At 31.8% G+C, this 27968-nt stretch overlaps 4 protein-coding genes across 9 annotated transcripts; 2 read left to right on the top strand and 2 right to left on the bottom strand.

Annotated features, from left to right (window-relative positions):
- Positions 1-2320: 2320 nt before the first annotated feature.
- Positions 2321-5186, bottom strand: LOC105121928 (omega-3 fatty acid desaturase, chloroplastic-like). The gene is made up of 8 exons (XM_011020797.1): positions 4500-5186; positions 4303-4392; positions 4102-4168; positions 3889-3981; positions 3626-3811; positions 3429-3509; positions 3003-3140; positions 2321-2860 (listed from the first exon to the last, which is right to left on the bottom strand). The coding sequence occupies exons 1-8, from the start codon at positions 5015-5017 to the stop codon at positions 2678-2680; spliced, it is 1356 nt and encodes a 451-aa protein (XP_011019099.1). The 5' UTR covers positions 5018-5186; the 3' UTR covers positions 2321-2677.
- A 7754-nt stretch (positions 5187-12940) lies between these two features.
- LOC105121927 (uncharacterized) lies at positions 12941-14094 on the bottom strand. Its single transcript, XM_011020796.1, has 4 exons — positions 13828-14094; positions 13653-13756; positions 13484-13546; positions 12941-13229 (listed from the first exon to the last, which is right to left on the bottom strand). The coding sequence occupies exons 1-4, from the start codon at positions 13880-13882 to the stop codon at positions 13122-13124; spliced, it is 330 nt and encodes a 109-aa protein (XP_011019098.1). The 5' UTR covers positions 13883-14094; the 3' UTR covers positions 12941-13121.
- A 2869-nt stretch (positions 14095-16963) lies between these two features.
- LOC105121926 (acyl-coenzyme A oxidase 4, peroxisomal-like) lies at positions 16964-21942 on the top strand. 3 transcript variants are annotated; one of them, XM_011020794.1, is made up of 13 exons: positions 16964-17075; positions 17182-17289; positions 17402-17508; positions 17575-17652; positions 17719-17842; positions 17957-18030; positions 18122-18184; positions 18293-18399; positions 19407-19566; positions 20774-20850; positions 20934-21105; positions 21197-21289; positions 21574-21942. In XM_011020794.1, exons 1-13 carry the CDS (start codon positions 17054-17056, stop codon positions 21703-21705), a joined length of 1317 nt encoding a protein of 438 aa, XP_011019096.1. In that variant the 5' UTR covers positions 16964-17053; the 3' UTR covers positions 21706-21942. The 3 variants fall into 3 exon arrangements, with proteins under 3 accessions (XP_011019096.1, XP_011019097.1, XP_011019095.1); XM_011020795.1 differs by having other exon boundaries at positions 16965-17075; positions 17185-17289; positions 18122-18181; positions 18290-18399; XM_011020793.1 differs by having other exon boundaries at positions 16965-17075; positions 18122-18181; positions 18290-18399.
- Positions 21943-23242: 1300 nt separating this feature from the next.
- Positions 23243-26164, top strand: LOC105121924 (UvrABC system C protein). Of its 4 annotated transcripts, none has more exons than XM_011020792.1 (5): positions 23243-23357; positions 23658-23752; positions 25508-25569; positions 25660-25718; positions 25806-26164. In XM_011020792.1, exons 2-5 carry the CDS (start codon positions 23676-23678, stop codon positions 25824-25826), a joined length of 219 nt encoding a protein of 72 aa, XP_011019094.1. In that variant the 5' UTR covers positions 23243-23357; positions 23658-23675; the 3' UTR covers positions 25827-26164. The 4 variants fall into 4 exon arrangements, with proteins under 4 accessions (XP_011019094.1, XP_011019092.1, XP_011019093.1 ...); XM_011020790.1 differs by having other exon boundaries at positions 23245-23359; positions 23666-23752; XM_011020791.1 differs by lacking the exon at positions 23243-23357 and adding an exon at positions 23366-23581 and having other exon boundaries at positions 23666-23752.
- Positions 26165-27968: the final 1804 nt, after the last annotated feature.

Genomic DNA, 27968 nt, shown 5'->3' with positions numbered 1-27968 from the left:
GAAAAAATGGTTTTGAAATTAAATAAAGGTTATTTTAAGGTTTTGAAATCAATTTAGGGTTTTTTAAGGCTTTGAAAAAAAAAATAAGAATATTTGATTTACAACTAGCAACCTAAGTAAAATCACATTACAAGTGAAGAGGAAACAAATCAATTAAGCATAGAAGTTTAAATTTAGATTTTTGTGAGATTTTATGTTTATGGAGATAAGGGAAAAAGATATTAGATTTTGAAATCAACTTGAGTTTTGTTTTTGATGAAGATTTGTTTATTAGACAATTTGTATTATATTATATATGAAAATAAATTTATTTTTTCATATGCAAACTATAATTTATAAAATTATTAAGTCAAATATAATTGCAATCATACTTTGAGAAGATGAAGAAATTTAATCTAAGCAAATTAAGTTTGGTTTCAAGTAAATTAAGTTTAGTATAATTAAACATAAATAAATAAATGTTTAGGTAAGTTTGGTTTCATAGTTTCTTTCACTTAAACAATTACATTCGAAGAAGTATCTTAACATAATTGACCAAGAAGTTACTAACCCAAAATTTGTTACATGAGTTGAGGAAAAAGTTTGAAAGAATTAAATATTACATTATCTATATTTAAGTATTTGTAATCCAATTACTAAACTCGTAGAGATATCTTAATACCTAACATTCTAAAGCCAACTAGTCTTAAAGTTATTAGCTTAAAGTTCGTTATATATATATATCAAAAAAGTTAACCTTAGAATAAATTTTGTTTTAATTAAAGAAAGTCCTATAACTATCTATTTGTTATATTGACTACAAAAAGAAAAGATTTGTTAATATATTGATTGAAAGGTATATTACAGAAATATAAAATTTAATAAGAGTTTATTTATTTAAATGGATAGGTAGAAGTAAAGTGATAAATGTCTTGATTTTAGATTCTATAAATTATTTTTTAATTTTAATATTTTAATTATTAGAGAATAGTAATAAACTGGTTAAATGGTATAATAAGTACATAAAAATATATTTTACTAAGGTTTTATTTTATTATATTATATTTAAAATATTATTAAATTTTTTAATTTAAAAATATTTTATAATAACAAGTTTCATAATATAAAATATTTTTAATGTATTATAAATATTTAATTTGAAATACAAGATTATAAAATAGTTATTGTCATCATCTTTAATTATTTTATTTTGCACAGGACCTTAATCTAACCTTTTTCAAATTTGCAGCCGTACAGCCTCACACGCAACTTCTGTTGCACTAAATTGGTTAAATATTAAACCAAAATCAATACGGCACAAAAAAAAACCACCTGGTCATACTAATAAAAGGATATGCTTCTGTATAGGCAAGCCTACACACATTTAAATGGCCTACCAATCATTTTAAGCCATTATGTTTTTATTAACACGATTATTCAGACAGTTTATATATATTTCAATTAATTTAAAAAAAAATTAATAATTATATAAGTTTTTATTATTCTAATATTTATAAGATTTAAACTAATTATTTTAAAAAACAAATCTAAAAATTGACCAGATAAATTATTTAAGTCATTATTCTAACAAGAGGTTGATGCTCTATTTTTTTTTTGGGTAAATTATGATTAACCAAAACCAAAACAAAATTTGTGAAACCAATCCTGGATGACCTATGCACACCCTTGCCTAAACTCAACGCAGAATATTTCCATTTCCAGTGGAAATTTGCAGGCAAGCTCTATCAGTACACAAACTGTTTTCCCACAGGCACGGGCAACAAGCCAAATATCATAAAGAAAGCAGGCCTAGTGATGCATCCAAACAAGAGGTTACGGCCATCGACAACCACGCAAGAAAAAAAACAAGATAATATCTAAATGGATGGTTCAAAATTTCCCATCACTTCCTCGAATTGTAGTTTCAATTATGGACCACGTTACTGCTGACAACTCCCATACAAATTCAGGATCCAGGTACATGAAAGTTGGCAATTCAGCACCACATACTTTCTCCCTTGCAAAACAATGGCGATTGACAGGGTTGGCAAATGGTCTAGGCATGGCCCGTCGTGATCATGACGATTGATGATGGACCATTTATAGGAAAAAGGAAGCCAGCGAGAATCTCACATCAAAATGACATTTATGAGCTGCTTTTTGCAAACCATTGGTCCATTTGGCATGGCCAACTCTAAAAGTAAAGGGATGCCGTGGCCTTCTTTTTTCTCACACAAAATATGGAGAAAGACACAGCAATATGAACCGGTATTCCATTTTGTCCTAAGAGAATCTTGTGTCTTGATTCTGTCTACAACTACATCAAGATAAAAGAGAAGGGAAATGGTAGAAAGGAGCCACTGCTATATTTTTCACTATTTTCTATCATTTTCTTTTTCAATTGTAAATCAATTGAAAAATAACACATGAGATCGCCAATGAAGAGATGATTCCCTTTCCTCTTCAAGGAAGAGTAAATATGCATTCTTTCCTTCACTATTACATCATTAATGAAGAAAATTCCCTATTTGTTCACTCTCCCTGAAAAAAAAAGGGGCTCCCGCAATCATTTCTGGGAGGTATCAATTTTGCTCAAAGGAAAATATTGATGCTAATCGAGTCTGGCTTCTAGCTCAAACAAATTGTCTAGGTCAGGCGAATGAGTACTAGTGATTCTGCTGATGATGGCCTGGGAATTTTACTCTGATGAAGAGCCACCAAATTGAGGGTCAGTCTGGTAGTAAACAACATCCCCTGTGTCGCTAACATAGTGATCTTTTCTCATGCTTCTTATCAAAATTCCAATTAGATGAAAAGGCAGAGGGCCTGACTTCTTTGGTTCTCGGTAATATTTCCCAAACACTGGTCTTGCAGCCTCAGTCTACATAAAATGAAGTATAATAATCAGATAACAGAAAACAGCAAGTCAAAACAATCAAGTCTTTCCTTAGGCCCCAGAGGAGTGCTCGTCACAATTGCATATGGAAACAAGTTTTTATTTATCAAAATAAAGAAATACTCACTGCTTCAATTAAGTGATAGTGTGGGATTTGAGGAAAGAGATGATGAATGACATGTGTTCCTATGTCATGATGAATGTTATTAATCCATCCATAGTCACGATCGATTGTCGTAAGCCCTCCCCTCAAGTAACTCCATTCCTGTTCAATTACAATGAAAAATTAGAAAGAAAAAATTACTAATTGAACTTCAGACCAGTCTAGATAAAATCTTCATAGACGTTTCTTTTCTTCATGATGGAGTATATTTACAAAAGACATGGCAATGAAAATCAACTTAACTATATGACTATAGATGTCAACTTAAACATGTGACTATAGATGTCAACATAATATTTTAAATTGTTACATATTGGAATTTAAATATAACGCTCAAGGTCAAGGATTTAGACAGAAAATACAAAAACACAATAGCTAGGATGCACATACCTTTCCACGATACCAAGGAAGTTTCTCTTCATGACCATGGTGATGCAGGTAAGTCACTAAATCCAGCCACATAACAAAACCCTAACATTGAATCAGAGTCAAGTTAAAAACATTCTTTGAATGGAAAAACAGAGCCTTTATGGAAATTCAGTTTCCATAGCATAGGAACCTCCAACACAAGGAAAATTGGCATTTACCACATATGGCACTCCATAGAGTTTTAGCAGTTGAACAGGACCCATTACAAAAGATAAGCCAACAAGCAAAGCAGCCATTGCAGTCCAACATAAGGTGGAAGTGATTACATCTTTTCTCTCACTTGGGACGAACAAATCACTGTTTGGGTCAAAGTGCGAACCAGATTTTCCAGGACTTCTGCTCCACTGAATTGAATAGGATATTCAGCAATCTATTTCTTCAACTCTGAATAAAATTGCTCAAAAAAAGAACACGTACTTACAAGATAAAAGGGGTATGCAAGCATGGGAAACGGCACAGTGAATCGTAGCATTTTTGTAATGCCATCCAAACTTTTATATATTTTCTCAGGGAGCTATATCAAAAATAGTAAAAAAAAAATGAGCTTGAGGAATCATAGAAGTGCAAAAGCAAAGATGCTATAATGCAAACCGACAAAGTAACAGAGAATCCATAAACAGATTATATCACTAACCGGATGCCATGATTCATCATTCTCAACATGTCCATGGTTTTGATGATGAGTTCTATGGCTGATTCTCCTGCAAATCAGTACCATCGCAAGGCATTTTCTTATTAGTAACTCAAAACAATAGCTTACAATTGCTGCGGAGTAGATTCAAACAGATGAAAAAAAGAGAGATCAACTTGTATAAATCAAAGTGCAAGATTTTACCATCCATGGTAAGGTACAAGAATTGAAGAATGCAGAATATGCCCCACCACACTATTTAGATTGTTGTTATTAGAAAAACTCCCATGGCCACTACAAGAATCAAATTCAACAATCAAAACACATTTGGCATAATCAAACGAAAGGAACAAGCAAATACATAAACCCAGATCTATAAAACAAAAAAAAAAAGTGATTACCAATCGTGTCCGAGAACAAAAAGTGCCCAAAACATTGTCCCTTGAGCAGCCCAATACAAAGGCCAGACAACCCAATTGTTAAAATAAGCAGCTGCTGCAGCTAAACCAAAAACCACAGCAACATCCCTAACAACATAACTCATTGACTTCCATGGATCTTTAACCCAACAATGCTTTGGTATAGCAGTTCTAATATCAGACAATTTAAATGGAGGGGGTGAACCAGGATCAAATTCTGTTTCCTCATCTTCCCCAACCCCATTAAAGCCAATAACTTTATTATCTTCCTCCCCATCTAATGATGCAACTCTATATGGAGCACTCACTTTAAGCCCCCAATTTCTCTCCCTACAACACCCTCTTGAAAACTTATCAAAAGGGGGCCTTTTTAGATCTGTGAGAGTCCTGTTTGTGTACAAAAATCTTGGCTTTGAAGGGCTGATGATTCCAGTTCTGGGTCTAGGCCAAAATTGAGGGAGAGGCTTGAAGCCACATTCTGATAACACCCAGCTCGCCATTAGATCCCGAACTGGAGAAAGCCAAACTGAGTGTCTCTCTCTCCCTGGCTTCAGAGAAACAAAGAGAGGACAAGCAAAGCTAAAACAAAAACTAGTTAAATTTATAATCTACCAAAAAATAAAGAGAGCAACAAGCGAAGCAAAATATCTAGGATAAAAGAAATACCTGAATAATGTAATAATATATTATAGTTACGAAAAACAAAATATCGAGAAATAAAAGATACGACTGACTTGTGTACCTATGTTTTAAAAAAGATTCTGGTTGTGTAAGGTGGCTTTATAAAGGACAGAGACTAGTTCGGTAACTTAGGAACGTGACCCTGTTTGTTTGGGTCGCGTGAAAATTGCCTACCGGCCATGGTGTTGTAGTTTGACCTTTTCAAAGGATGTGTTTTAATTTCTTCCCCTCTCTCCTTTTCTTTTTTCCAGTTTTTTCCTCTTTCCCATCAGCCAACCGTCCCTTCTCTCTCCTCGTCAGCGAGCTTTCCTCTCTCTCCCCACATTAATACATTCAAAACACTATAAAGTTCTAGCCTAGCGGTGGGAGGGCTTGTCCCCTTTCTCCGTATCTGGGTTCGAACCTTATCATGCATGTCTGTCACCCCTATGGTGCCTTACTTGCTCGCTGGGCTTGCAGGATGTTCAGTGGATCGTGGGGATTAGTCGTGGTGCGCGTAAGCTGACCCGGACACCCCACGTAAATAAAAAAAAAAAACAAAAAAAAACACCATAACATCATCCTTTATAGCCCGAGACGTCAGCTCTCTCTTCATCGCAGGTTAATTAATTTCCGACCAAACCACTCACCGATCATCATTATTATCCACATTCTATATTTAAAAATATATTAAACACTTGTTCTTTATTAATTTAATATATTTATACTGATACGTGTTTATTTGAATTCATACAATATTAAAGTTTTAAATTAAAAAAATTAAAAAAAATTAAGCTTATTTATAATTAGGTTAATTAGATATAAGTTGAATTAATAATTAGGTTATTTTTTAAAATATTCAATGATTTTAGATTGTTGTTGATTATGAATTAACAAAATTATTTTTTAAAATGTTTGTGTTGATTTAGGTTAAATTATAGATTATACTAAATTACATATGAAATACATGAATTTGATGGATAATTTTGTTATAGAAATAAAATTTGATAAATATAGATATTTGCCGATTAATTTGATGAATAGATTTTAGCCAATTACATTATTGTTATGATTTATCGATAAATTATACACTTTAATTAACTCCAAGATATTAATAAATTAAAATTGTGATTTATTGTGTTATTTAATAAAATATCTTGTAATTTAAAAATATTAAACTTTTATGATAGTATCATTATTAATAACAATAATGATATCACTTATAATGAAAGAAGTAATGATTTTCTAATTGTTATATTAAACATGTTCATTTACAGGTTATCTAGAATGTTACGTGATCGACTTGGTTGGAATATGTTTAAAATAAAAGTTGAAATTACTTGAAGGATGTTGCAAATTGAAATCAGTCAAACTTGTTATGTCGATATACCAATCTGTAGTGATGGAAGTGTGCTTCATTGTTTGGAATTATGAGGATTAATGGGATTAATATGTTAGAACTCTATTTGAATAGTAGACCTAGATAATGAAACTCTTGAAGTATGGATTTAACCTAGGTTCTAACTCTAAAAAAACCACACAATATTACAAATAATTTGTCCATCTAGACTAGATGGTAATGCAAGTAGACAGATTTTGGTATAGAAAATTATTAATATGGAACCTAAGTTTAGTATAACACCTGCTCCACATTACTATGGAGAATCTAAACTAAGTGATAATGAAAATGATCATCATAATAATAATTTTTATGTCAAAATCCTCTTGTTTTGCAACACCGTCATCAAATTGACTGAAATATTATTATTGAGGTAATGTTGATAATTGTGAAGAGAGATATACGTATAAGAGTATGTTTCAGAACGCGGTTTGCACCGCGTTCCTAAAAAAATTATTATTTTTTTATTTTTTTGTTAAAATTTAATATGTTTTGTATGTTTTGGATCGTTTTAATGTGCTGATGCCAAAATAATTTTTAAAAAATAAAAAAAATCATTGACATGCATTTTGGCATAAAAAGTTATTTAAAAAGCACCCAAAACCACACTGTCAAACAAACTCTAAGTGTTGCAACGATTCAAGGTACTATAAAGAGAAATTATAAACATGAGGTCTCCTATTAAAAGGTGTAGATGGCTAAACATAAAATATTATAACATTTTTTGGTACATATAAAGAGTCATTTCAAAACCTACCTAGAATGCTACTGGCCATTAGAGATTTAAATCTAGGAAAAAAAATCACTTAGAATCATAAAATAGTTGATGGTAATAAAGCAATATTTGGGAGAGCATTTTGGACATTTAGTGTTTTAATTAATGGGTTTCAATATTGTTGTCCTTTAATTAGTATTGACAACACTCACTTTTATGGTAAGTACAAGGCAAAGTTGTTGGTAGCATTTGTTTATAATGCAAATAATAAAGTTTATTCATAATGTTTTGCTATGGTCGCAGAAAAGACAAATAGTGATTGGAATTAGTTTTTAGATTTGCTTTATTAATATGTGATTGGCAGTCATTTTGGGTTATATATTATATTAGATAGATATGCAGCAATTAAGAATTTCATAGCACATATTTTTCTTGAGCATATTGGATATCATCTTTATTGTTCATGATACCAGAATATATATAATAGTTTGGACATTGGTGACGAGTTGCAATGTATTAATCATGAGGATAAGCGTTAGAAGAATTAGTTGGTGATTCATGCATCTCGCTGATATCTTTGGGATGCTATGATAGATCATGTTTTTAAGAAACAATATTCGATGATTGGTGTAGATATTTACATGAGATAATATTTATCTGTTACACATCATTTCATTACACCTATTTAGTCGTGTTTTGTGAGGTGTTCACGCAATTCAATACATTATACGTCCTGATATCTGAAATAGAATTGATTGGTATGCAATATTTTTTTATAAACAATATTTATTAAATATTGTTTATGTTATTATGAATGATGACTACTAATTAGTTTTTAATGTATGTATATAGATTAATTACTTAGTACAGAAGGCTCGAAAAACAACAACAACTATCAGTGAGGGTGTCAATGAGATGGAATGTATTATGGCCAACACCATAATCGATTTATGTCATGGTGGATTTCAAGAAGCAGTAGAGGCTGAACGTCTTAAAGTGGTATTAACAGAAAATAAGATTGCTTATCATATTAATGTCGAGGATGCTAGTTTGCCCACGAGTATCTCATGTCCATCCATGAGTTAGGATGATATTAGTCCTTCTCACATCTATATGGATATTACAGTCTTGTCTTCCAGTTGAACGAGTTAGGGTGATGCTCTAGATCCATCTACGAGTGTTTTAGGTCCTTCCACAAGCGGAGGCTATTATTAGATATAATTAAATATTATTGTATGTTATGAGAATTATGAATGGATGTATAATTAGTTTAATTTTAATAAAATATTGTGTTATATTAATGACTAATTTAATTTTATTATTTATGATTGAACATGTTATATTGCTGCTTATGTGAATTGTGTTTTGTTGTTGGAAAACTAATTATTTGAATTTTATGAATTATGATTTTTTTTATAGAGAGTTAATGGCAGAAGAAATTATTTCAGAAGAAGTCTCTTAATTAAGTTACAGTTGGCATTTATGACTATCGAGTCATAGATAAAGAATGTGATTATCGAGTTGCAAATCTTATCTATGACTCAATTAAACATATTAGATCTTTATCTGTGCTATTTTACCCAAAACAATTACTATGCTAAGTTCCTAAAAAAACCCTTTCTCTATCAATTATTAAAACTAATAAATAAATAACACATTTATTTAAATTTTTATACTTGAAAGGGATGAGACAAGTTGAATAACTTTCAATTCATTCAATCTAAGAGAAATATATTTCATGACAAAAAGGCTTTGGAGTATTTTTATTTCAACAAAATAAAATCATATTTTTTAATAAACATAAAGAAATACTGTACCTCCATTACATTAGAGGTCCTCCTCATAATATAAGATAGTTAAAAGGGAGATTGTAAAGACAAAGGACACTTCCTTCACACTCCAACAACATCCATAAGCATAATGAACTTAGAAATGATCACCAAGAAAAATAGTAAAAACAATGGTACTTAATGCAAATTAAATCGTTGGATAGACTTAATCTATTAATTTATCAAGATATTAATTAAACAATGATATGGTGCTGATGCTCACATGAATCTGTCCATGCATTAGCCTAATCTAGCCAAACAATTTCTCTTAGATATAACAGGGCCACTTGTCACGAGACCACATTCATCGATGGAATTTGATTGGAGGAGTGCGAAGGTCTTCCGCACCATCTGTGTAAAACGTGAAGGAATTTGAAGTTTCCTACTTGTACACTCAATTGGGTGGTAACACAGGCACTAGGAGAAAAAAGAGACTAAAATTTAGCCGCCCCCCTGCCATCATCGTGCTTCATTTTATTATATATACAAATATTAATTTGTCTTCTTAATAAAAAATACTGCCATCATCGTGCTTCATTATATTAATTTGTCTTCTTAATAAAAAATAAAATATGGAGAGCCAGGGTGGCGGGTCATGTTATCATTTGAATCATGGTGTGTGTGTGTAACCCTTCAATTGAACATATTTTCACTGCACATATACAATTTATTCTTCCCTACAATAGTATAATAATGTTTTTGTCATTTGAAAAAAAAACAATGACTTTGGTGTTGGATTATTTTGATGTTTTTACACTACCCATTAATCATTAATTGCACAAACATTTACATGTCTTTTCAATTTAATTTGGCACAAAGAAATAATCTAATTACCCTTCAAGTTAAAATTTTTAAAACTAATTAATAGGAGTACTTTTTTATTTTTATTTTTTAAAATATAATAAAATACCATATTTACCTTTAGAATAAAAAAAAACATATATCTAGGAGCTTTTGGTCTTTTCACTATAGGTTTTTTATTATTACTGGTTTCATGAAAAATAATTTTGTTTTTTTATACATATTAATTATTAGTTAAATGGAAAGAGTTGTTGATGCATGTCATTCACAACACATGTGAGGCGCCAGCATATTTTAGGCAAGGCGTGGAGCAACTCCTAATAATAAAATATTCCTTTCATTGTATAGTTGAAAGCATCTTACGTCTTCTTCTTAATAGTATGTCATGTGTTGAAGGTGATAAAACAGTTTATCATTAGTGTATTTATATTGTTTTGTTTCCTTTCTTTCCTTGAAAATTACAAGTTAGTTTTTTCTAATATTTTAATTTTAATCTTTATTTTTTTTATCCTTTTATAAAAATTTTATTTGTATTCAATTCATTCAGTCTTAATTTATTATATATTACTGTTTTCTATTTTCTATTTGGTTATGTTATTTTGATTTCTTATTTATTTTTAACTTTTTTTAATTTGGCATGTCTAACACACTGAAGCATTAAATTTACATGCCAATCACTTTTTATTTTTTAATTATATTTTATATTTATCCTTAATCAACTTGATTACTAATAAAAAAACCAATACAAAAATATGAAAAAGTCCCTTAAATCACAGTTTAACAAATCTTGATTTTAAAAATAATTTAGTTATTTTAATTTATTTTTTGGTTAAAGATTTGAAAAGTGTTCTCCGAAGTTAAGAGAAGAAAAATAGTTTTCTTTAAAAAGATTGAAGTGTTTCCTTTGAATGAAAAATTATTTTTTATTGATTATTTTTTCTAAAATTAAATAAACATGAAAAAATTTGAAAAAAAAATAAAAAAATATATGCCATGAAACAAACCATTGTAGAAAACTTGTAAAGCTATTGTGATTATGTAGATGATTGATTATTACTAAAAAACTAAAACAAAAATAAAAAAAAGCCATTGAATCCTAATTTAACAAAATCTAATTTTAAAAATAATTTAGTTATTTTAATTTTTTATTTTGTTAAAGATTCAAAAAGTGCTTTCCTCCATTTAGAGAAGAAAAATAGTTTCTTTAGGAAAGAATAAAGTTTTTTCTTTAATTGAAAAACATTTTTTTAATGATTTACTTTTTTAAGGAAAAACTTCAAAAAATTATTTTTAAAAAATTATTTTCGATGAAACAAACCACCTAAAAAACTTGTAAAGCTATTGCAATTATGGAGGCGCATAAATTGTTGATCGATTTTTTTTTTCCATTTCCCATCAAAGCATAAAAATAAATTAAACAACGAAAAACCAGTGTTAATAAAAAAAACAAATATTTGTGAGAGATGCCAATGGCACATTCATAATTATTATATATGGTAAATTAAGTCCTTTATAAATAATAGTAAATGACAAAAATAATTTTGTGTAAGCGCACAAGACGCAACTGCTCAGAGTCTCTTTCCTGCCATGTATCTCATAAAAACGCCATGGATGCATCGCATAAAACTAGATAAGGATTAAGCCATCCATCCTTACCTTCTATTTGCCATCCTAGAGCTTCAAATTAGCCATGTGTCTAACATGCTCATGCATCTGTAGACTATATATTGGACAAATTAAGGGTCACCAGTAGTGATTAGAAAGCAACCAAAATTAACCAAGAGGTAATAGAAGAATCAGGCTTTTCATTTGCTTTAAAAATTTAACGGTTTGATTTCTATAAATTTTAAAGTAATGAAAAGTTTATAAAATTATAAATTTTAATAGTTATAAAATTAATTAAAATAAATGTAAGCACAACCAAATTAACGGGTAAAGATGGCAAGTCGCCCACATGCCAAATCTTTAAATCTTGTAACCAGTAAGCTTAATTAGAAAAAGGTTATTAATCTAATTCAATTTGGAAGCAATCCCTTTGTTTTATCATTGTGAACTGAAATATGAAACATCCATCACAATCACTCTTAAGTTGAAATTAATTTCTTCTCCTTTGATTGTATAACTTTATTGGTCCTTTTTCAAGGAAAATTGCCAGGATTGCTGGAAGAATAAGCATATTGTATTTGCATATTTGATTTGCTTGAGTATGGCATGATCTATATATAAAATACATCTTCCCATAAATAATAAGAATAGGATCCGTGCACTCGGTCAACGTTGTTGTTCTTACTCGTCTTCTCTCTGGGATCCTTTAATTTATGGTTATGGTCTTGAGTGAATGGCTAGACGAGGAGGGAATCCTGGAAGTTGCGAGTCTCTGTTGCATGGCTTTCAAACGTTGATTCCCAGGCTGGTTCATCAACACTCGGCTTAAGACCGCAGAGATTCGGCCCAAATAATGTGCCCAATGCCAAGGCCAAGTATAAAGACGCGCGCGTGCCTTCAATAACAGAAGATGAAATTTCTTACGCCACAAGGCTAGCTAGAATCTTTCCTTTTTTCTTCTCTTGAACCTTTTGTATCCCATCTCCCATCCTTTTTAATATTTTAGATGGCCTTCAGTGGTTGCTATGTGATGCTATATTTGTACAAGTTCAATATATCGGCGTAAGCCTCGCTATAAAATTGCCTTTGTTCTTCATACGCTCTTCGACAACTTATGGTACATTGCCTTGCGCTCAGGCAATTTTCAGTGCTCATTTGTAGGATTCTTTCTGGTCCCCTACGCGTTTAATATTTTTTCCTGGGAAAAGTGGTTTCAGGGAGAGAAAAAAAACCATACAGTGTGAATCCAAGAATGAAGAAACCAATGAAAAACACGTTCTCTTCATGGAATTGGTAATTGGGAGGTTGTGTGGCTCTGCCAATGTAATTAAAAGGTTCAGGTTTAGTTGGAGGACAACTGCTCTTATAATGTGCAGTCCAAAAAAATCATCTGTTGATAAGTAAGCACAGTTGAAACTTACTCATAGACATTATCGAAGTACAGATTCTTAATTGTCTTCAAATCGCACACAGCATGTGATGATAATCTCCAGTTGGGGTCTTGGAGACATCTCACCATGCACAAAGGGGATAAACAAATAGAAGGAAAAACTTTAAAAACCTGTCCGATAGCTAGCATATCAGGCTTATCTTTCTCACAGTTGCCACCACTTTCGTTTCTCCATTTTCTTGAAAAATTCATTTGTCAATGATGCATAGTCTTCTGATCTACCTTCCAGCTCTTCAGTGTCATTGCTGATTTTCTTATATAAATATAAAACATTTAGCAGTTGGTCAAGATGGACCTTTCGTGTGTATAGCAATTTAGAAAGCAATGCATGGTAAATTGTCTAGGAACATATGAAGGCTGGAGAAATCCAAAAATAGCCAATTTGACTCGGGGCAACTGGAGAAAGTTTGATCAAAGAAAATACGATAAAAATGAAACGTGAGGAAATTCAATTGTGAAAATTAAAGGTATTTACTCTTCTTCCTTTTTTTTTGGTTAAAATCTTACCTCCAGCTTCTCCTGCCTTTGGACCCGCTTGTTTCGTGCACTAGCAGCCGGAGAAGAGGCGTCCTAAAATCATTTACCAAACCAAAAAAACACAATCAATTCAAACTATTGATGTTGGCCTTACCAATGAAAGAAGAGCTCGTCAAAATAAACCAACAAGCAACGATACCTTGAATTTTCTGTACTTAGCTACGATTTCCTTAAGGTTCCTACTACTTCTGGGCTTTGTTTCTCCACCAGAACCTAGTAAAATCTCCCTGTCCGTTCTCTTCTCTGCAATGCAAAATTAGAGGTGAATTGTTCAATAATCCACGCAAGCAAACGCACAAGAAACTCAGATTTACCTCTCGCTTTATTTTGAACTTCGTTGGATGATTTGGTTGCCATGAGCAAGTTCATGTGTTTCCGTATCAGTTACGATAAAGGAAACACTTGAACAAAGAGAGAATGATGAAGATGACCTTTTTCGTGTATTTTAAATTGTAATGAGCTCCACAAACCTATATTAAGCTCCACCCTAATTAGCAAAATTTATGCTCCACAGGCCTATATTAAGCTCCCCAGCTTCCTGAACCTCTAATAGAATGAAAATGGCCAATTTGAGCCATTTTTAGCTCAACTTTTATTATCAGCACCAGGAATCCTGCATGTGCAACAGTCTTTGAGTAACACGGCCAAAAGCATGATTTCGTGAAGTAAATCCAGAGGAAACTGATGCCATCCATTTGAAATTTTTGAACCTGCTTGTCCTACAGCAAGAACCTTGTCACGGAAAACAATATATAAAGAGGCCAGAATTGTAGAAACAGCACGAATAGCAAAAGTCTTTAAGTGTAGCATTCTTTTTTTTTTTTTTTAATTTACATGGGGTGTCCAGGTCAGCTTGCGCGTACCTCGACTAATCCTCACGACTTACTGAATACTCTGAAAACCCAGTAGGCATGTAAGGCACCACGAAATTTTTGAACCTGCTTGTCCTACAGCAAGAACCTTGTCACGGAAAACAATATATAAAGAGGCCAGAATTGTAGAAACAGCACGAATAGCAAAAGTCTTTAAGTGTAGCATTCTTTCTTTCTTTTTTTTTTTAATTTACATGGGGTGTCCAGGCCAGTTTGCGTGCACCTCGATTAATCCTCACGGCTTACTGAATACTCTGAAAACCCAGTAGGTATGTAAGGCACCACGATGCAGTAGAAAGAAACAAACCCTTTCCACCACTAAGCCAAGTACTAGAATTATTTTAAATGTAGCATTCTTGCTTGTGAGGGAATTGGAGTAATGTCCACACTGTAGTCAGTTTATCTTTTTCCTATATCATATTTAAAATTGTTTATTGTTTTTTAAAGTATTTTTTATTAAAAAAATATATTAATAATATTTTTTATATTTTTAAAATTATTACATTAAAATAATTTAAAAACATTAAAAATATATTAATTTAAAATTAAAAATTAAAAATAAAAACAAAACACTTTTAAAATCTTTAATGATACCATCAAGAATCCCAAATTTAGTACCCTGCAACAACATATATATGTTTTATTTTTTTGACAACATAGATAAGTTAGTTATAGTGCTGGAAACAAATGAAGCAGTAAAAATAATAAATTTAAAATTTGTTAATAGTATTAAAAATATCATTAGATAGATGTATACGTGATTTAGTGTTTATATGAAAATTATTTAGAAATTAAATATTTTTTTATTTTTAAATAATTATTTTAAAATTGAATTATCATAAATTATAAGTTGTTCGAGTATCTAGCCTCTAACAATAATCTACATTAACTCGAGTAAAAAATCTCTTAAACTCTTTTAAAAAATAAAATGTATAAATTTTTATTTATAAAAAAAACTTAAAAACCTTATAAATAGTAAAATATTAATTTATCCTTAAAATTTATTCAATTAAGTCCTTACTTACTTGATTGTTGTGTAAATCTGGAATTATAATTTCTTGTATTAATAATATTCTAGTTTTTAATTTTTAAAATTTATTTACAATTAAATCATATTTATTAGTTATTTTAATTTAATTTCTTATCAATAATTTTTATATATGTTATTGTTTAAATCAGATGTTTAATTTCAAACGTGAATTTTTAAAACTAAATCTATCTTGCTGGGGAATGCTGTATAGTTATAATTTAAAATTTTTTATTTAAAAATATATTAAAAATATTTTTTATTTTAAAAAAATTGGTATTAGTATATTAAAATAAAAATTTAAATAGCATTTCCAAACATAACCCAGTAAAGTTGTTTACATTAATTCAGTAGCTCTTGAAATAATTATTCAATCATTTTAATTTTGTGATGAATAATAAGAAAAGCTGAGCCATCACATATTTTGCTTGGTATGGGCCTGCATTGAACCCCGCTATATGTATTTGTGCTAGTTGGCCCAAGATGGGTTTCCTTTTTATCGTAAAGCCATACATTTTCGTTAAAAAAGAAGCATATGGGCTAGTTATAAAGTTGGCCCATGTAGTTTTAAAATAAACAATGAATAAATTTAAATATAAAAACTAAATGGAAAAAAAAAATCACTATTAAATTTTTATATAATTCAACTTCATAATCATTTCCTCATATTTTAAAAGATACTCTTATTTTAAAAAATAATTTCGATGTATCTCTCATTTATCTCTTAGGATATGTTTGATATTGCGATAATTATTATGGTTATAATTTGAAAAAAATTATTTTATAAAAAATATTTTTAGTTGAGGTTGGGTTGAAAAAATATATGTTTGGTTAAAACCGTGGTTGAAATTGAGGTTGGATAAAAAGTAGTTTAATGTATTTGGTTAAAAATACTTTTGAAATTGAGGTTATAAAATAATTTTAAAAAATATATATTAATATTTATGATTTTTAATTTAAATATTGTAAATTTAACTATTGCTATTATATCATTAAATAAATCATACTTTATATAAAATATTTTTTACTATTCCATTAAACTATTTACAATTTCATTATATATAAAATTTATCCGACAATAACTATAGTTTGTATAATTTTTTAAGTATACAATAAAATTAGGTAAAGTATTATTAGGAATAAAATTAAAATTATAGTATGAGTAAATTTAATTCATTTTAAATTATTCTTTAAAAAATAATTATTGTTTAGTAACATGAATACTATAAATAAAATCAATTTATTGTATTAATTATTCACATAAATAAAATAATAACTCATAAATAAATTCATATGATATTATTCACATAAATAGTATAGAATGAAGGAAGTAAACACATCAAATTAGGTGTGCCCTTGAGTTTTTCTTTTTGATGACAATAGGTGGACAAAAATGAATTGAAAAATAGTAATTTTTTACTTTACAAAATTGGCGATACAAATTTAATTTTCAATGAGATCCATCTTTAAAATTTATGTTTCAAATATTTATTAAATAATTAAAAATTATAATTAAAATAAAACATAGTTACTACAATACCAAATAATAAGATCACGAGAGCATCAACGTAACAGATTTTAGGTCCATATAAAAAAGAAAACACATCTTGGGTGTCTCTCCTCGCTTTATATTTTCCAACCATGTCAATCCCTAAAAACAAAGGTGTGCATGTCAAACAAATTTGATATACTGTTGTTAATGGCTCGATTCCATTAATCTTCATGTTGTTCCTAAATTAATTAATTACTTTTTTTTTTAACTGTTTTAGCAGATGAGGTTGAGCAAAATCCAAGGAGCTCGTATTTTAATTTACCGCCGGTGGATGTTTCCGTCGCCTTCCCTCAAGCAACTCCAGTTTCCACATTTCCTCCTAGCGGTAAGAGCATCAATAGTTTTTTTTAAAAATAAAATAAAATTATGATCTATTGAGAGAAATTTAGGCCATTTTCGACCCTCGCTAATCAATGAATATGCCGTTGTTAAAACAGTTTCAGATTACTATCAATTCAGTGATTTATTAACCGTGGAGGATCAGGCACTCAGGATGAGAGTGAGGGAGTGTATGGAGAAGGAAATAGCTCCGATAATGACAGAGGTATTATGTTTAGATTTTGGCAGGAAAAAAAACTACGTATAATTTATTTATTTTATTGCTTTACAGTACTGGGAGAAGGCGAAGTTCCCGTTTCATGCTATTCCAAAGCTCGGTTCCTTGGGTATAGCGGGGGGGACGATCAAGGTAACTTTTTGTATTTTGTTCAAGTTGAATTGGGAAATTGGATGATTAACTAACTTGAAATCTCAGGGTTATGGGTGCCCTGGTCTTTCCATCACTGCAAGTGCCATCGCGATGGCAGAAGTTGCTAGAGTTGACGCGAGCTGTTCGACTTTTATTTTGGTGCATTCATCTCTGGCAATGCTCACCATAGGTGAGATCTTGGCTTAACTGTGTTTCCTTTTGGGACATGCTAATTCCTGGATTTAGTTACAAAATAAGATGCTGCTAATGAGTTCTGACCTTTTGCATGGATTGTGAAGAACAGCATTGTGTGGTTCAGAGGAACAGAAGCTGAAATATTTACCTTCTTTGGCACAGTTCAGCACCGTAGCTTGTTGGGTAAGTGGCTTCTTTTGGCACTCGGCCACAGCATGTGTCTGATATGTATTTATGCTAGATTCAAGTTATTTTATGTTGTCCTGATCGTTAGGCTTTGACCGAGCCTGACTATGGAAGTGATGCAAGTGGTCTGAAAACAACAGCAATAAAGGTTTGACATCCTGACCTCTTCTATGTTGTTTTTACATTGCTATTCTTCACGCCATTCTGTTGAATTTCTTGCTATGTCTTGCTTTTGCTTTCATTCTGGGATATTCAGGTGGAACGAGGTTGGATACTTGAGGGCAAAAAACGCTGGATAGGAAATAGTACCTTTGCAGATTTGCTTGTTGTATTTGCTCGCAATACCACTACTAATCAGATTAACGGGTATGATTCTCTCTATCTATGACTATTGTGGTGAGTCATGTCGACATTATGCTGATCTCTGAGTTTTGTAATTATAGAAACTAGATGCAGCCTATATTTTTGGAAAGGCTTGCACAAAGACCGACAAATTCTTCATACAGATTTTTCTGGATTAATATGCATGCAAGCGTATGTACATGCCCTTTTGCACATGTAAATTTGAGAGTTTTACTGTGTAGGGCACTAGATGTCTGCTAAAACGCTACACTTTAGTCATTGTCTATCAAGTTTGTTCTGTTTTTTGGTAGATAGTTATGCACTGGAACACAAAGAAAGTAGTCTGTTGTGCATCTATAAGATATGTGAAATGGTATCCTAATGATTACTGGTTCCATCATTCTCTGAGCCCAAGACCAGTGACTCCCATCAATCAAATGCACTGAGACTGTTTGTGCATAACGAAACCTCGCGCAAGACTTCCTTTCTCATGGGCCCTAAGTGAATCAAGCAAACTGGACATCTGATACGGGTGTGTGCTTGATCCCATCTGAAGCCATATAAATGATTGTTGACTCTAAATGCTTACCAACATCTCTCAGTAATTCTTAACTAGATTGAGGAAACTATCAAGGCTCAAATCTATAGTACAACTGTACTTGTATGTAGTATTCCATGATAAATGCTTGAGTGTTTAGAGATGAGTACATTTGAAACAAGCTACTTTATGCCAAATGCTTGACTTTTTGGGCATCCTGGCATGCTTCTTGCATGAGTTTTCCAACACATGGGGGAGCTGGAAATGAGAAGAGAAGGTTAATTTTATTTACTAGCTAAAATAAGGTTCGGCAAGTGACTATTCTAGAAAGGTCTCTCTCTTTCATTCTCAATTTCTGACTTTCTTGCCCATTATTGTGCATTTTATAGGTTTCTTTATTGTCTAGTTTTGTTGGCAACACAATACATACGACAGTTTTTCATTGTGCATTGTCTTTTTACATGTATTGCCCTTTTTTTTTTTCCTGTTTCAGATTTATAGTAAAGAAGGACGCTCCTGGATTAACAGTTACAAAAATTGAAAATAAAATTGGTCTGCGCATAGTACAAAATGGAGATATTGTCATGAAAAGAGTTTTTGTTCCTGATGAGGACAGGTTGCCTGGTGTCAACTCTTTTCAAGATACAAATAAGGTACAGCAGTAACAAGTTCTTTCTGAGAAACCAGCCCATGATCACTAGTGTCGGTCTTGCTATGATTTTCTGGATAATCAACTATGCAGTGGTAGCCTGCAAATCTTTAGTTTTAGGAAATACCAAGTAATCTATTTATGTTGCCAAAAGACAGTGAAATGGAACTCCAGTGTTATGTTGCAAGTCTGAAACTTCAGTTTTTATCTGGAGTGCAACAGTATGCCAACCAAGAGTTATTGATGCCATAGAACATTACCACTGGGGCTGCCTTAGCCTTGGGATCAATTCCTATCAAATCAAACTTTAAGAGTTCACATAATTGTTTGCAGAGTTGTTGTCGCCTACATGATTCTGTTGAGATTTAGTAAGACAATTGGAGAACACAAAATTAATGAAGTGTCTAGTGGATGAGAGAAACAGATCAAACTATTCAAAATTTATGAGAATTATATTATGATCTTTGTATTCTACCATATCTCCTTAAGCAAATGAAGCAAGAGTAAAATATACTTTTTAAGTTTATCCAGACAATGTTTTTATGCATTTTACTTGGCTTCAGTAATTTGGTATGACGTTTTTAGTTGACTATGCTTCAGAACTTGTTATAATTTGCAGCGGTTTTTGGTGTGTTTGCTCTACACCCATTCTACTGAGCTTTTCATAACATTACCAAGGAAAATACATCTCTCCCTTGTACTCTCTGGCAGTTGATTTTCAAGCTCTTTAAAACTCAATTAAATAAACAAAGGAAAAAAAAAATTCTTTATAATTTTATTTGGACCATGTTTTTCTGCATTTTACTTGCTTCATGGCTTTTAGGACCTTTTAAGTTTAAATACTCTTCTCAGATTGTTATAATATGCCAGTGTTTGGACTTTTACTCTGTTCCCTTTACCGAGTGTTTTGTAACATTGCCAACATAAGAAAGCTACATCATTTCCTTTTACCCCTTGGGGTTTGACTTTCAATGAGTCAGGTCCTTTTTCCCTTGTTGAGAGTTTTAATGAGCGTGAAAATCAATACACAATTACTTGTCAGTTCACCTATAGTATTGATCTGCAGAAGGGCGTGCTAAACCTTGCTTGTTATGAACTTTTTACACAGCTGAATTTTTCTGTTCTTCTTATTCCATTTTGTTCTATATAATCTTATCTTTATGAGTTTGAGATTTCCAAGCTCCTTGCTGATTACTGCTAAGTAAAATTAGGTTCTAGCTGTTTCACGTGTAATGGTTGCCTGGCAACCTATTGGCATATCAATGGGGGTCTATGACATGTGTCACAGGTAATCACTTTATATGCTATTCTCCTAAGTACCTTTATTTTAACTTCCCACATTACTTTTATTGACTCTTAAATGATTCAAAGGTATCTAAAGGAAAGGAAACAATTTGGAGCACCATTGGCAGCTTTTCAAATCAATCAACAGAAACTTGTTCGCATGCTTGGTAATGTCCAAGCAATGGTACTGGTTGGTTGGCGTCTTTGCAAGTTGTATGAAAAGGAAAAAATGACCCCAGGTCAAGCTAGCTTGGCAAAGGTATGATTGACCGATGCATTTCTGTGATATATTTAGTGATAAAGGATTGTGCTTTCCAGCCATGTGCATTGATGTTGTTTTACAACTTCAGGCATGGATCAGTTTGAAGGCAAGGGAAACTGCTAGCATTGGGAGGGAGTTACTTGGTGGCAATGGAATTTTGGCTGATTTTCTAGTTGCCAAGGTTTTCATGCTAATCTCTTTACTGAGAAGTTTACTCTTGGACACATGACTGACACATTTAGATCAGATGAAAATGGAATTTTTCAATACCAAAAGCCATGCCTAAGGTCTTACTAAAAACTTGATTCAACTTTGTTTTCATTTACCACTCATAGCACCAACTGGTGAATGGCTTCTTCATTGATCACTATTCTTAGATGTGAAGAATCTGTTTTCTTTAATTTTCCAACATGCTATGCTGTTGTACATATCATTCACTCTTCTGTATATGGGATCACATTGCAGGCACTATGTGATTTGGAACCCATTTACACATATGAAGGCACCTATGACATCAACAGCTTGATAACAGGCAGGGAAATCACTGGTCTTGCCAGTTTTAAGCCAGCAATGTTGAGCAAGCGAAGTCGCATGTAGCAGTGTAAACTTTCAATTGCCATCTGAATGTGATTTGGTACTTTTTCTGCTGTGTCGGGGAAGCTGCTTGATAACCTCATAAGGGAAAATTACAAAATAAACTTCTTCTCGTTCCATGCACATTGATGTCTTGAATCTTATTTGGGGGGGTAATATATTTAGCTCATGTACAGACACTGGTTTGAGAACTTCGAAATAAAAAGTTGCACGTCCTCAGCAGTCTTTTCTTCCTGCTCATCCTTTCTTAGGCATCATTTACATGATTTGCTAAATCCCAATCAAATGGTGGAGAAAACTCGGAATTGGATCCCAGTTTGGGTGGGTTTTTCATCATCCTTATTTACGTATCTTCTTTATGTTATATTGTAATTATTCTTACCCATTTATGGGTCTCCATGGAAACCTGCCCCTGCTCTAGGCTTAAACGTAGGTTGTTACTTCACAGGTTTCAAGTTAACCTTGCTGAATTGTGACAGATGTCTTTGCTAAACCTTCATTAAGTGAAGCAGATGCTACTGGAAGATACTGCAAAATTCATTGGGTGCTTGCTGGCCAACTGAATCTGCGTATTATTTGGTGAAGAGCATGAGTATTTTTCTGATCCAGAGCTTTTGAAGCAAAATGTGTTAAGCCTTTAACTCCTGTCAAACTGAAGATTTCAGTCTCAAACTATTAGGGTAAAGTGAAGTTCTCAGTAAATATTTTTTAGGTGGATAATGTATTCCCCCAACCAATTCTCACTATATGGAATTACCAACATAAAGGCTGACATGCCTTCATGATATATAAAGATATGGTTTTGTGATTCCTGCAAATGCCGTTGACTATAGTATGAATAAGACGATCACCGGTGGCAAGTGATATGGACCCTTCACACACAGGAAAAACAAGTTTCCAAGAACATGTATAAACCAAGCCAACATACAAACATGGTTTATAAAAGCCTAGTTCATGAAAATATATATCATGCGAATAAATCAAAGAAATTCAAATAAATTGCATGAATATAGCAAACTAGATTAAAAGAAATAAACTATAACAATTAAACAATTAAAGTTGCTAGAAACCTTTTAAACATATGAACTTCTTAAAAGAATTATTCTAAAAGAAGCTTAACATGTATCAAAACATATGATAAGTTTTTTCAAGACTATATATCAAACAAATAACAAGCATGAAAAAAACAGACATGATAGTATAGGCATAAGAACAAACTAAACAAAAAACATGCTGACAATAAAGCTTTAATATGTTTTTTTAAAAAAAATTAAGGTATATACTTTGAATTTTTTAATATAAAAAAAAAATACATCATAATACCTATTTTTCTGGAAAAAAATATTACAGCATGCAGCAGAATACAGGTTAGATAGCTAGTGTGTGTGTGAGTGTGTGTGTGTGTGTGTGTGTGTGGGCAACCCTTCTGATACTCTGTTCTCCAAAGCGATTGATTGATTGACGAGAGCATAGGGATGGGAGGGAATTTGAAAACCAAAGAAAACAGTCATCTTGCTAACGGACCCTAGACTGTTCAAACCCTAAACAAGAAACGAAGCCCATGGGCCTCTATTACCAACCCTAAACACGCCCTCCTATCATCGATGAATCTTTCTCCACTCTCAAATTGCTTCCCGATCGCCATTCTTTTTCTCAGGTTACGCAGTCAATTCCTTAGCTGCACTTGCTTGATAATCATTCAAATATATTGTGGTCATTTTGACGTGCCCAATCTTCTTGTGTATCATAATTATGGATACCTGAATTTCATAATTTTAGGGTTTATTCATATTTAAAAAAAAAAGAAAATTGAATTACTGTTTTATAGGGCTCTGTTGGTTTTGTAATATTGGATTATAAATAAAAAGAAATCCTAAAGGTATTTGTTGATCAATCAATTTGATTTCTTAAGATTAAACATGTTGCTGATTTGTGTCTGTTTGATCTCTTTCTTTTAAGAAAGGTAACAAGCCATGGCGGGTGGGAATTTCGTGCACAGGGTCTTATCTTATGTTGTGAATGAGCTTGTCGTCAATGGTCTTGCTAACAGGTATTCTTGATTCTATTGATTTCTATCCGCCTTTGATTTTATTGGTCAACTGACATGTAACAGTGAATATTTTAATTCTTGAACAATCTTTTTGTGTTTTTGTTTTAATTAAGCTTTTTTCTCTGACCATTGGAGTTGAATAGGTTCCTTAATGCTTCATCCAGTTGAAGCAAACGAGCGTTGATAATTTTGTCTGCAGTGCAACTTGTTATGTGCTGTGGCTATTGAAGTTGGACAAAATTTTATTTCTGGGCTATTTTTGTTTGCGTATAATATTAGTGCCTTTTTCCTTGCTTTGAATCATGGAGAGATTATTGGTTCATTTGACTGGATTGATGTTTTGATTAGAACTTCCTTTTAAGGTTGTTGCAGTTAATGCAATCCTCTCTGGTTTGATTTTTGAAGCAATGAACGTGTTTCGTGTAATATGCGATTAAATGTTAGTGTTGTAAATAATTTCCACATGAGCATTTTAGTTAATTAACTGTTAAGTGCTTTAACTTAACCCAGTAAGATGGAGTTTGAAATAGCGAACTCGATGGAGGACTTGTATGATAGAGTTTAAGGCGCATACTATGTTATTTATTTTGCAGAATACACTTCATTGAATTCAGAAAACACTCTCACACAAACATATATGTTCTTGATCTCTCTAAAAACACCTTCCTAAATTCAAATCCAGTTCCATAGGGCTTCGCTGGTGCTTTAGAGAAGCACAAATATTTTTGAGAGTGTTGACCAACTCGGAGAGAGTGTACAGGGAAAAGTCCCAAGTCCAGAATAAATAACATGGTGTATTAGATGCATGTTAAACTCTATGTATCATGTAAATGTCCTAGATCATGTCGCCTCTTTCAAACTTGATCTTATTGGGCTAGGCTCAATCCTTTACCAATTGGTTACGACTAAAATGCCTATGTGGACGTCATTTTACAACATGCAGCTTAGAAATTGTGAAAATATTTTATCACAAAGGGAAATTTTGTATTTTTCTCGTATATTTGTGGCACGTCTTCTATATTTGAGTTCACTCTATGTTGATATGTGTTCTTCATTCTTTGTTCTTGTTTTCTATTTAATTTTTTTTTTTAATCCATCATCTTGTTTAGTGAGCTTCTGGTTGCATGCTATTAGTCAAAGATTGTACGGCAAGCTTTAATGACTTGTGGAATTGGTCTGTTAAAGCTTCTCTGATAGGCTGTCGGGATTGATCTTATTCCTTAACAGTTTACTCCCTGAAGCGAAACAGTGTCAAATCTTCTAAATTATTGTTTCTGCAGTGCAGTGCAACGTCTGAAGTTTTTTGAAAACTCCATGACTGAGCATTTATTTATTTGTTTGTTTGTTTATATTTCATTCAATACTCTTTTTCTTCCATAAAGGAATAAAAAACTTGATTCATTTATAGAAATGAAGCTATGGGGCGGTCTTATTCTGCAGTATTATTTACTCAACTGATTGTTGATTGAACAAAAAAGAGCTTGGGTTGTGGATTTGCGGTTTATGAATATGAGTTCTTTATGAATGTCAATGATAGGATGATGTCGGTATGCCTAGGTGATAGGTGCTTGATTAACAGTTCATGTCTTTTTTGCTCCTTTTATCATCGCTGATAGTACTTTCCAGCTTGAAAGACTCAGTTACTGCCTGAAGATCTTAACCTTCTCTTTTTTTACCTTTGATTCTGATTATTGTAGAGGTTTTAACCTTTTCATTATCGGCCCTCTAATTTTGATTTTTCTTCCATTGTTGCAGTCCTGCATTCCAGAGGTTTGCAGTGAGGACATCGAGGAGGATTGATGATTTTTCAAACATCGGTATGTTTCTATTACATTTTGTGGTTTGGACTAGCAATTGCAGGCTCTATTTGCTATTACCCTGGCGGTGACTAACATTTTGTTATGCAGCGGCAAAGAAGAAGCAAGAACTTGCTGAGCAGATGAAAGACCTCTCCAAGAATATTGACGTGAGATGTTATCTAATATTTTTAATATAATATAAGATTAGCTGGTATCTTCGGTGGCTTGCTGCTGAATGTGTGTGTTTGTTACAGTCTTTTAAGAACCAGCAGTAGGGTGGAAGTGGATTTTCAGATGGCAGCGGATGCGTGACTGTATGTTGCTGTTTCTGTTCCCATTGCTCTCAAGTGTCCATGGAAATGGCGATATGAACCAGTTTTGTTATTACCGGATGGTGCTGCTTATGAAATGAACTCTTGGTTTATCCTTCCAACTTTGTATAAAGCCATCTATTGCAATGGTGTACGTGAAGGATTCAGTCTGCTGTTCTGTGTGTTGAGAAACCAAATATGCTCTGGCTGTGTAAAATGAAGTATCATTGTCCCAATAATGCCTTGCCTACTGGTATAGAATTAAAAGAAAAAATAGAGGATGTTATCGAAGTTTGCAGATAGAATCAGACTTTCATTTTAATATTAGTTTTAATTAAAAGGAAAAAAATTTGAGGATGTGTTGGATCATGCAGTATGTATAGTTGGATACAATGGATCATATAATGTAATTGTTGGAGTGGATCGTTATAACTGTACTAGCTATAAGCTTCCCATTAAAAAAAAAAAAAAAAACTATGCAGCGAACTTATTACTATTACAAGATTGAGAGTGATCATGTAGAGGTTTAATTGCAAAATGTAAATTCAAATGAGGATTAATTTATAAATAGGAATAAAATATGAGCACTGAAATAATTTTCAAAAAAATCAGGGATCAAAATAAACATATTATAAAGCTTTCATTACATGATAATAAATGTCGGTTGCCAAAAAAAGATCGATTACGTCAAAGTTCTTTATAAAAATCTTTAATTAAAGGAAAAGAGACGGCAAGATGTGAAATCGTATTAGAATTGAGTAGCTTGTCACCGGTGACATGGCATTGTTAAATTTATTCGACTTGTTTTATATTAAAAGTATTTTTAAAAAAATAAAAAAAAATGATTATTATTTTTTTTCAGATCTTTTTATGTATAGATATTAAAAATAATTTTTAAAATTAAAAAATAGTTTTTTTTTTAATAAAAAGTATTTTTTAAAGTAAACATTATTACACTCTAAAATATTCTCACAAGTACGGGGTCTTACGGTCGACTGCGTGGTCTTTATAAAATTTGTTGTAATTGTTGAAAAGCTTTAGAATAAAATACCAACACATAGGAACGGTAAGGAGAGGAGGTTTTCATTTCTTATTTCGAGTACCACTAAACCATAATGTAGTGGAAAGCGTTTATAATTGGTTGTTATAATGTGTTAATACCATTGTTCACATCCTCTTAGAATATTATTCACTGTAACAAAACCAAATGAGAAGGTGAAAGCCCCTTTCACCTTTCACCTCCTTGTAGAGCATTAGTTTATCCGAACCAATCTTTATACTTGACTTGGAGCCGATGCCGCTCAAGATTTCGACCACAAGTTTTTACTGGGTTAATTTTATTTTTTTATAAATTAAAATATTATTATTTTAATAAAAAATAAAAAAAAAATTAATGAATTATAATTAAATTTTTAACTAGATTAATTTATCAAGCCAAACCCGGTTTTATTCTTTTTTTATTTATTTGATCTTTTATTTTTTAATTTATTATTTATACAATCTTGAAATTTATTGTTGGTGTGAGATTAAAAGGGGATCAAGCTTGAAGAAAAGGCAAAAACATTAGCAAAATAGAATTTTAAAAAAGAAGGAAAACAAAAATAGTCCCTATACTTTTTTCGCAAAATTTTACCTAGGGGTTTTACCAATGATACATTTTGGTCCTTATAGTTTTAAAAAATTCAATTTGGTTCAAAAAAAATTCAATTTCTAACTTGAAATAAAAAAGTCATCAAAAAACATCAAAGGAAAAGGTAGGTTATTTGATGGTGAAGTTTGCCGGCAAGGTTCAATTCTTGCTTTCTCCATGATTCATTCTTTTCTTTTCTTCTTTTTTCGTAAACTTCATTTTAACACATGTTCAATGTCTTCAATATTCCACGTCAACCCCACGCGGGTCTGGGCTGGCAACCCCATTCTAGGTTTTGTTTAATGGCCCATGCTTACTGGAACATCTAGGTCCAGGCAACTCAACTGTGTTTTTTAGTTTTTGATTTGGTTTTTAATTTTAATCTTCAATCTTAATTTTTTTTAATAAAATTCCATTCTATAATATTTTATTAATTTAAAATTAATTTTCATAATTTATTTTGTTTGTAGTTTTAA

The sequence above is a fragment of the Populus euphratica genome, unplaced genomic scaffold (assembly GCF_000495115.2).
Source record: "Populus euphratica unplaced genomic scaffold, PopEup_1.0 scaffold46.1, whole genome shotgun sequence".
NCBI lineage: Eukaryota > Viridiplantae > Streptophyta > Magnoliopsida > Malpighiales > Salicaceae > Populus > Populus euphratica.
This window is presented reverse-complemented; position numbering and strand designations above follow the sequence as displayed.

Excerpts from the sequence above, each read along its gene's own strand:
- LOC105121924 (XM_011020792.1), top strand. The coding sequence starts at position 23,676 with ATGGCGGGTGGGAATTTCGTGCACAGGGTCTTATCTTATGTTGTGAAT. Across the intron at positions 23,753-25,507 it reads GTCAATGGTCTTGCTAACAG|TCCTGCATTCCAGAGGTTTG; the intron begins GTATTCTTGATT and ends CCATTGTTGCAG. Across the intron at positions 25,570-25,659 it reads TGATGATTTTTCAAACATCG|CGGCAAAGAAGAAGCAAGAA; the intron begins GTATGTTTCTAT and ends TTTGTTATGCAG.
- LOC105121927 (XM_011020796.1), bottom strand. The coding sequence starts at position 13,882 with ATGAACTTGCTCATGGCAACCAAATCATCCAACGAAGTTCAAAATAAA. Across the intron at positions 13,547-13,652 it reads CTAAGTACAGAAAATTCAAG|GACGCCTCTTCTCCGGCTGC; the intron begins GTATCGTTGCTT and ends AAATGATTTTAG. Across the intron at positions 13,230-13,483 it reads AAAGGCAGGAGAAGCTGGAG|AAAATCAGCAATGACACTGA; the intron begins GTAAGATTTTAA and ends TATTTATATAAG.
- LOC105121928 (XM_011020797.1), bottom strand. The coding sequence starts at position 5,017 with ATGGCGAGCTGGGTGTTATCAGAATGTGGCTTCAAGCCTCTCCCTCAA. Across the intron at positions 4,169-4,302 it reads CTTGTACCTTACCATGGATG|GAGAATCAGCCATAGAACTC; the intron begins GTAAAATCTTGC and ends ACTGATTTGCAG. Across the intron at positions 3,510-3,625 it reads TCTATGGAGTGCCATATGTG|GGTTTTGTTATGTGGCTGGA; the intron begins GTAAATGCCAAT and ends ATTCAATGTTAG.
- LOC105121926 (XM_011020794.1), top strand. The coding sequence starts at position 17,054 with ATGTCAATCCCTAAAAACAAAG. Across the intron at positions 18,185-18,292 it reads AAACAACAGCAATAAAGGTT|GAACGAGGTTGGATACTTGA; the intron begins TGACATCCTGAC and ends GATATTCAGGTG. Across the intron at positions 18,400-19,406 it reads ACTACTAATCAGATTAACGG|ATTTATAGTAAAGAAGGACG; the intron begins GTATGATTCTCT and ends TTCCTGTTTCAG.